General features: G+C 33.6%; 1 protein-coding gene and 2 long non-coding RNA genes across 3 annotated transcripts in view; 2 read left to right on the forward strand and 1 right to left on the reverse strand.

Moving 5' to 3' along the window:
• The window catches only part of LOC136062881 (uncharacterized), a 72754-nt gene that overhangs the window by 56958 nt on the left and 6714 nt on the right, over positions 1 to 9082 (forward strand). Inside the window, exon 4 of the long non-coding RNA XR_010624618.1 lies at positions 8125 to 8432. This is a non-coding gene — a long non-coding RNA (uncharacterized LOC136062881). The remainder of the gene's footprint in view (positions 1 to 8124; positions 8433 to 9082) is intronic.
• Positions 879 to 3272, reverse strand: LOC136062884 (uncharacterized). The gene is made up of 2 exons (XR_010624620.1): positions 2751 to 3272; positions 879 to 1226 (listed from the first exon to the last, which is right to left on the reverse strand). It is a non-coding gene; the product is annotated as an uncharacterized LOC136062884 (long non-coding RNA).
• LOC111988628 (disease resistance protein RUN1-like) lies at positions 4047 to 7761 on the forward strand. Its single transcript, XM_065762546.1, has 4 exons — positions 4047 to 5598; positions 5951 to 7091; positions 7295 to 7567; positions 7669 to 7761. Exons 1-4 carry the CDS (start codon positions 5096 to 5098, stop codon positions 7759 to 7761), a joined length of 2010 nt encoding a protein of 669 aa, XP_065618618.1. The 5' UTR covers positions 4047 to 5095.

Raw genomic sequence — 9082 nt, forward strand, 5'->3', positions numbered from 1 at the left:
AAAAAATAGAGTTTGAGTAATGAGTGATGAGTGATGAGTGATGAGTGATGGGTGATGAAAATTGAGTGATGAGTGACCATTTTTTTTAAACCAAACAAGCCCTAAGTTGTATCCAAACAGACCCCTAATATCAAAATATTTACTTGACTTGACTTGACTTACTTTTTTTTTTTTTTTAATGGCATGCAATTTATTGCAATATATTTTTTTCAATGCATTCATTGTCTGTGTTCTTAATTTTCAGTCAAAAAGAGAAGACATGCATTGTGGAAAGAGTGGTAAAGTTTCTGGCATGTATTGTGGAAAATTAGAGGAAAGTGAGGAGACAACTATATAGTACTTCATGGAAAACGTGTGTTACACTTACACTGACACAGACAACCCGTTACTCTTCTTTTTCGATGCGTTCACACTCTCTTCTTTATCTTAATCCTACTCAGTCAACAAGGGAAGGCAATTAGGTAAACAACTTTAGTGTGTTTCTTTTTATTCCCTTGCGCTTAAATCTATTTATCTCATCATTTAATAATAACTAGTCGCTAACCTGTGCGATGCACGTGATTCTTTAAAAAAAAAAAAAAACAATATTACAATTATCATTTGCTGCACTAAATCAGAATGTCTCACGACTCACTAATCAAATAATACAACTAAATGGAGAAGACCCAAGCATAATATAAAATCTTCACTAGTTCAAATATTAAACATTGTCAAACCTAGTACACAATGAGCTTGTGCCCAATAAAAAATTATAAAGACAAATAAGGGATAATGAACTCCTGTATATCATCTCCATAAAAATACATACATGCCAGAAAGATTAATACCACTACCATAGGTCCATTGGCATTGAAGTTATTTTCATAGTTACATATATATTGTGAATAAACAAATAAACAAATTGCATTAATGATTGAAATCTTATTTTCATAATAAATAAATAGAATATAGTTACCAATGTCAAATTTTTTTGCTATGACTCAAAAAGAGTAGAGAAAAAACATAATACAACAAATTTGCATTATATAGAAGAGTACATCATATATTTATTCAACATAAACATTGAGTTTTATAAATCTTCTTTGCTTGCTCACATTCCCAACCACATCTCTTGTGCTAAGATACCATAGATATTGCTTTTTCAAAATCATGAATAGACTTTGCCAATAAAGCCTTCTCCATGCCAAACCCTTTTGCTTTGCCTTGAAATAGCTCCTAGAAAATAGCTGGTTTACCCAAGTTAGGGGCTTTGAGAATAGAAGAAGAATTATAGTATCTAAGAAAGTGCGATAACCACAACATATTGGTGTTATAACAAATAACGAAATGTGGAAACACCATTACTAAACAACACTTGTTCTTTAAACTCATAAAGTATCATTAACAGGCAATTCTGTCAACTTCTTCTCTCTTTTCTTAAGGGGAAAAAAAATTGCTTTTCACCTACCATAGGCAAAAGGACCATAATCCAAAGCTTTACCCAAATACAATTTAGGATAGTTAAGGAAAACCAATATGAGAATCAACTTCGAAATAATTAAATAAGAAATAAAGACCACCATAGCTCAATTTTTAAAGTAGCTTTCCTCATAGACACATGCATAAGAAATCACTATATCAGACACATAAAGAAACAACATTTAAAGCAACCCAGATGAGATTTCAAGAAAAATAAGCTCGGCTAAATTTTATTATGAAACCCAGGTGTCATAGTAGTGAAGTTAAAATTTTCTTAATAGTGACTTATGAACAATTATGAAGCATATATAAATCATTAAACAAACTTTTTAAAAAATCAATGACATAGATAATCCATTTTCACCACCCTTTCTTCTAACAAAGTTCCAGACTTGTCCTGTAAATTCACCTACTCGGTTGCCTTGTTTTCAATTGATATAATGGTGGTTAGGATGTTGATATAAGGCTTTGAGCAAAGCACCTTCAGTGAGGAACTCGCTTTTAGCACCTAGGGACCTCATTTTGGTGCCTCTCACCTTGGGAAATCTGGCATTGGCGACTTAAGGTCACCTTTCGCTTTTGATTACAATAGTCCAAACCGAGGTGGTAAAAGGAGGCAAAATATCCACAATTTATAACCAAGGATAAACACTCAAACAGGTTATAATCAAGCCAAGTCTCACATGTGTATGAGATATAAATTGCAATGCATGACAACTCCGTGTAATGTCAAGCAATATAAATTTTGCATTAAAGAGCCTAAAAACCCAGCCATTGTTACACTGCACCATTGCATTGCCTTGTAACTTGTACATTGCAGGCAGTAAAAAAATCAAGATAGCCTTTTTGCATAAATCAACATATAATGAATGACTCTAAAGGATTTTCTAGCAAAATCCTGCTGATGGCATTAGCATGAAGCAGCATAGTAACCGTAAGAAACAACAATTAAACTTCCTCAGCTCCAGGGTTCAATTGCTGTTTCAAACCTAAATTGCTCAATTTTGTTCCAAATAATAGAAAATAAATAAAAAATTTCTGTAATTCTGTCAAATTTATCATTGCTCCCCATATGCAGAATCCTACTAAGACCTAGCATTAAACACCTCACAGGCACTATTATAGAGACTCTTTTTATCATTTTGTTGAATAAATCAAAAACTGATATTTAAATTGCCACAATTAAAAGCAAAACCACCATTTAAAATTTGAGAGATAAGTAGGATAATTAATTGATATTTAGTTATAATAAAATATGAAGACGAGGCAGAAGAAGAGTTTGAAGAAGTTACCCATGATTGGATTAGACTACGGCTTGCTCTTGCTCTTCTTCGTCATCTTCTTCTTTGACAAACTTTATCGTAACAAACTACATGCCCAAAAGAACACCATATGAGTTGTTATTTCAGATTACTATAATGCCCAAAATCGCAGATCTTCAAAATCGTTTTTTTCTTTTGGGTTGTGGGTTTGATATGGTCTGATTATGGTGGTTTGTGGGTTGCGGTTGTTGTGGGTGGTGGTGTTGCTGCTGCTGCTGCCTGCTGAGTTGTGGTGGTTGTGGGTGGAACGGGAAAGGAGAAGGGGAACAGGAGAAATAGAGTCTAAGGAAGGAGATCTCTATTAATATGTGGGTATGGTGGGTAGGTGTCTTTAGATGATTTGTTGTTGGTTTGCCGTGGGTTTGATGGAGGAGGACCTGGTAGAGGAGGAGATGGTAGAGGAAGGATGGGCGTGCATTTTGGTGTTTGGTGAAAGAAAAGGCCAGAGCATCGTGAAAGAGTTTTGGTGAAAGATAAGCTACAGCGTTGTGAAAGAGAAGGCAGAGCATCGGATTTGAGTTTTAGAAAAGTTTTATATCAGGTTTGAGTTTTAAAAAAGTTTTATTATTATTATTTTTTTAATATTATGCTGACGTGGAAAATTGTGGAAACTTCAAAAGTTTTGGTTTTATATATATATATATATAGATATTAATAAACTAGTTTTTTTTTTTTTTTAATTTAAGTAAGCTAGTAATTTATTTAAAAGAACTTTTTATTTAAAATATTAGAAAAAAAATATATATATATATATATATATATATATATATATATATATATATATATATCTATATTTGGGATGGTATCATGGTAGTACTCACAGACATAAACTTGACCACATTTTAAGGGTCCATTTGGTTGGAGGAAAGGAAAAGTGGGAGCATGGAAAATTGTGGGAGGATGGAAAATATTTAGTTTTTCCTCTTGTGTGTTTGGTTGGGAGTGAAAAAGTAGGAGGGTGGAAAACTCTTTTGTTTGGTTGTAGAGAAAAAGGGAAGGATGGAAAATGTAATTTATATAAATTGACTATTATATCCTTGTTACATAATAGGTAAGAAATAGATTTATTCGTACTTATTAAATAATATAAAATTTACCACATCATCACTTTTACAAAACACCCACATCAGTTTATCTATTATACACACTTTTTTATTAAAATAATATTTTTTTCTCACTTTTTTTATTATTTCCCACCTACCCCACCTAACCCATAAAGTGACTTAACTCTCACTTTCCCCTAACCCACAAAGTCTCCGCCACTCTCTCATCCCTCAAGTCTCTACATCTTTTTTTTTTTTTGACAATTCAAAAGCTACAAGAAAGAGAGAAGATGATGATGAAGAAGAAGAAGAAGATGAAGATGATTGAAACATAAGGAAATCCCTCATCTCTCTCCTTAATTCTCAGATCCCTTAAGTCTCTGCCACCATTGGATTTGTATTTGATTTTGATTTTGAGTTTGGGTTATGGCTTTTCAGTTAATGGTTTAATTTTGAGTTGATTTTCTGTGGATTTTGGGTTTGATTTTGAGTTGATTTTGTTTTGGGTTGATTTTGAGTTGGGTTTGGGATGGGTTTTCCTATGGGGTTTGAGTTGATTTTAAGTTGTTTTGTGTTAATTTTGAGTTATTTTTGGGTTGCGGTGGTGATAGTTGGGTTGTGCTGAGTTGGTGGTTGGAAAATTGTCTTCTTCTTCTTTGCTAAGTTGCCGTGACCGTTGGGAAAGAGAGGGCATTTGTGTAAAAGTGTTGTGAGAGCACTTTTCTCTCCAGCCTTTTCCTCCTGATTTGGGAGGATGAAAATTGTGGACCCGGGAGAGAAAACTTTCTCCAGGGTTTTCCTTCCTCCCCATTTTCCTTCTTTTGCCAAACAGTGGAAAACACTGTTTTCCACCTTATTTTCCTCCCTCTATTTTCCATCCTCCCTATTTTCACCCCAACCAAACACAGTGTAAGTCCATACCATTGCGCGTTGTCAGAAAATTAAATGACAGTATATACTGTATAGTTCCTTCGTGAAAAATGTGTGTTACAGTGTTAGTGGCCTTAAAAGCATCCTTTACAGTGTTTTTTTTGTCTTTTACTAGTTACCTTCTTGGAAGGGAAGAAGAAAAATTGTAGACGTGTATTTTACTCTATTGCTATTTTTAATTATAAAAAAGATTTGCATTTTTCGTTTTCCTCTTTCTATACCCCACTCTCATACTTCTCTACGATTGCATTCAAACGCATTACCTGATGCACTGATCTGATTCTTATTTCTTTCTTTAATTCAATTCACTCCTTTCTTAATCTTCTATTTATAGATCCATCCATGGCTTTCTTGAACAATAAAGGAGTCTCTTCTTCTTTTTCTTCCACTCGCCAATGGAACTACGATGTCTTCTTGAGCTTTAGAGGTGAAGATACACGTGAAGGTTTTACTAGTCATTTATATAAGGCTTTGTGTGACAAAGGCTTTAACACTTTCATTGATGATATGCTTCGGAGGGGAGAAGAAATTTCGGAAGAACTTATCCAAGCCATCAAAAGTTCATCAATTTTGGTTATTGTCTTCTCTGAAAACTATGCAGAGTCCAAATGGTGCTTGGATGAACTTGCTGAGATTGTTGAGTGTAGAGAAAAGGACCAGGAGGTTCAAATTCGTCCAGTTTTTTACAATGTTGATCCATCAGAAATACGAAATCAACAGGGAAACTTTGGAAGGGCACTGGCTAATCATGAGATGAAGTTCAAGAATGACAAGGACAAGGTGCAGAGGTGGAGGGATGCTCTAAGAAAAGTAGCTAATGCATCTGGATGGCATTATAGGAAAGGGTATGTATCTTATTGTTGATATCATGATTCATGAGTTTACAATTTTATACCGCTAATTTGGTTTGTTATAACCACTACATGCAAAAGTACTCTATTTTGATCATATCATCTAGTACAAAGTTAGTTAGTCTAACAAGGTCCAATTACGAGTTTCTCCCATGTATTTTTATACTTTTAATATGATGTTAATATTGATGACAGTTATCAAAGATATGAATTATATTCCACTTACTTTATTTAAAAATGTGTTAGATGTGTGTTATAAGTTATAACTCACAACTAGATATCTTGAATTCGTATTTTTCTTCTAGTTTAACTAATTATATGTTTTCTTATGCTATGTGATTGTCAGTTGCTCTACATATAAATCTGAATCTCACTTCATTCAGAACATTGTTGAAGAGATATCAAATGCTAACTTAAATTGGACGCCATTATATGTTGCTGAATACCCAGTTGGAATAAATTTTCGTGTAGAGGCCATAGAGTCACTTTTAGATATTGGGTTAGATGAATTTCACGTGGTAGGAATTCATGGCCTTCCCGGAGTAGGAAAGACTACAATTGCAAAAGCTGTTTATAACAAAATTGCTAAACATTTTGATGGAAGCAGCTTTTTAATGAATGTTAGAGAAAATTTGGGGACGGATGCTGGCATAATCACACTACAAGAGCAACTTCTTAATGACATCTTAGTGGATGAAAATTGGAGAGTAGGCAACAAATTTAAAGGAATCAGTTTAATAGAGAAGAGACTTCGATATAAAAAGGTTTTTTTAATTCTTGATGATGTTGATGATTCGACAAGAATAGAAAATTTGCTTGGAAACTGTAATTGGTTTGCTCCTGGTAGTAGAGTCATTATAACATTAAGAGATAGGTGCTCGTTACCTACCCTTAAAAAAAAAGTTTGTACAACTTACAAGGTCAAGGAATTCAAGGTCGAGCAATTAAACAAACATGAAGCTCTTCAACTCTTCAAAAACCATGCCTTTCTTGGAAACAAATCTCATGATGAAGATTATTCTAAACTTGCAACTAAATTCATAGATTTTGCTAAAGGCCTTCCACTAGCTGTAGAAATAATAGCTCGTGATTTGTGTGGAAAAGCTAAAGATGAATGGGAAACTGCATTAGATATGTATAAAAAAATTCCCAATAAAGACATTCAAAAAATACTTAGAGTAAGCTATGATGGATTGCATGACACCGAGAAAGATATTTTTCTCGATATTGCATGTTTCTTCAAAGGATGGAGAAAAAATTATGTTGTAAAGATATTAAGTGCTTGTGAATTATATCCAAGTTCTGGTATTCCGAGACTCGTTAATAAGTGTCTCATAATTGTTGATCGATATGGTAGATTGTCAATGCATGACTTGATACAACAGATGGGCAGGGAAGTTGTTCGACAACAAGCACCAGACATCCTCGAAAAACGTAGTAGGTTATGTTGTTATAAGGATTCGCTGGAAGTACTAACTAGAAAAAAGGTATAAGTTCTTTTTCTTCAATTATTTTGCTCGTTATTTTTTTATTTTTCACTAGGTAGAAGTATTGTATTTTTTTTTTCTTTCTAACATTTTATAAAATATTAGTTCATCAGTAATTTTTTTTTTTGCTTAAAATTTCAAAATCATTGTACATTTGGAAATTATATTACTTTCTATAGTTGACTTGATGCTTCTCCAATTAGGGATCAAAAAAAATTCGAGGCATAATGTTGCATTCGACTCAATCAGTAGAGGTGCAACTACATACTGATGCTTTCAGAAGGATGGAAAATCTCAAATTTCTAATAGTTGAGAATGTACATATTTGTAAACCACTTGAATTTCTTCCCAGCAAGTTAATACTTCTTAAGTGGCCCCATTATCCGTTTCACTGGCCATCCGAATATTTTCCTGAACAACTTGTTGCTATTGAGATGCCACATAGTCGCATTAGATTGCCAAAGCTAATCAAGCAGGTATGATTATGGATATTTTTAAAATGAGATTTTTTTTTTTATAAAATTTTTTATTTCAAATTTTGTTGTAGTTAACTTTTGATTTTTTTTTTTCCCTACAGGAGTGTCATTTAGAAAATTTGATAGATGTCAATCTCAAAGGTTATAAATTTATTACAAAATTACCTAAATTACGGGCCCCAAATTTAGTTTAAGAAATATATAATAAAAATTGGAAATAAAAAATGATGACGTGGCTGATGATGTGGCTCAATGTGAGCGTAGCAACATTAAACACTACGCTTCAGCTTTTAGTTAATATATAGATTTTTCCTTTAAGTTTTTGATTTGAAATGATCTTTCTATCCTTTAGGATCCTCTGTCCACATTTTATAGCCAATTCTCTAAAGCTCAAACTAAATTTTCAAAGTAGGTCTGAGTCACACTATTGCCATTAGAATACAAGACAAGCATTAACGGGAAAGCTCCAATTTCGAGTCAGTCTTATGCAAGTAGAAAGGATAGTTGGAAAATGAAAATCAACATTAAATAGGCTAATCCACTTCTAAATTTTACAGATGGTTATGAGCAATAAGCATATCAAACTTCATGGCATACCGTGAACTGAAGACAAGGGTAGTCTAGCTAATTTTTGTGGAACCTTAAAAAAAAAATCCTTTGATGGGCCCTCGACATTGAGGTGAACTTGAAGCTCCCTCTCAACACATTGATGGAGTCACTTAGACCCAGACTCAGCTTATCTTGCATTACAAATAACTCTTAAGTGGAGCAATACAGGATGAGACACACTGTCTCCTTCAAATTGGAGGAAATGACAAACCTTTCAAGTACTCAAATAACTGTCTCTTGGCATGCTTGTCCTGAGGTAAATAATATCCATAGACATTTGTCCATTTAAGAACTCGCCTCAATTGAAATTTCTGCATAAACAACATATGTGACGAGAAAAAGAAGTATACCTTCTGTAATTCAATGCAAAAGTTCCAAATTTCCTATAGCCAAGTTTTTATTATCAATTTTAGCTGTGATTCAGGTTGGCACTATATCTCACCTAACTTCACAAGCCACCAAAATACATGGCCATTAACACTCTTCACAACTTAGAGAAATAAGGATTGATTATAAAAAGCCTGCTAGTACCCATCCAATACTCTAAATTAAGTTCGAGGGGGGGGGGGGGGGGGGGGAAGGGGGAAGGGAAGATTGATTATCTTGGCAATAAAAATTCTATTAAAGATTCATAAAATGTGTAGTATTTTGACATGAATACCCCATACCAACCCCCTCCCAAATCCCATACTAGAGAAAGGGAAGCTTCACAATCATGCAGATAAACAATGTGGGTTTAGGAATCGCTTGATATTGTATTCAAATCATGTTTAATAATGATATATGTGTGTGTGTGTGTGTGTGTGGGTTTCCCCAAAAATCTGGATGTATGTATATTTTAAGAATTGATTTAATAGATGAAAATTACTTGTTGAAATCTTTTTGTTTCTATTTTTTTGGGGGGGG

Source organism: Quercus suber, unplaced genomic scaffold (assembly GCF_002906115.3).
Source record: "Quercus suber isolate HL8 unplaced genomic scaffold, Cork oak 2.0 scaffold_463, whole genome shotgun sequence".
NCBI classification, from domain to species: Eukaryota; Viridiplantae; Streptophyta; class Magnoliopsida; order Fagales; family Fagaceae; genus Quercus; species Quercus suber.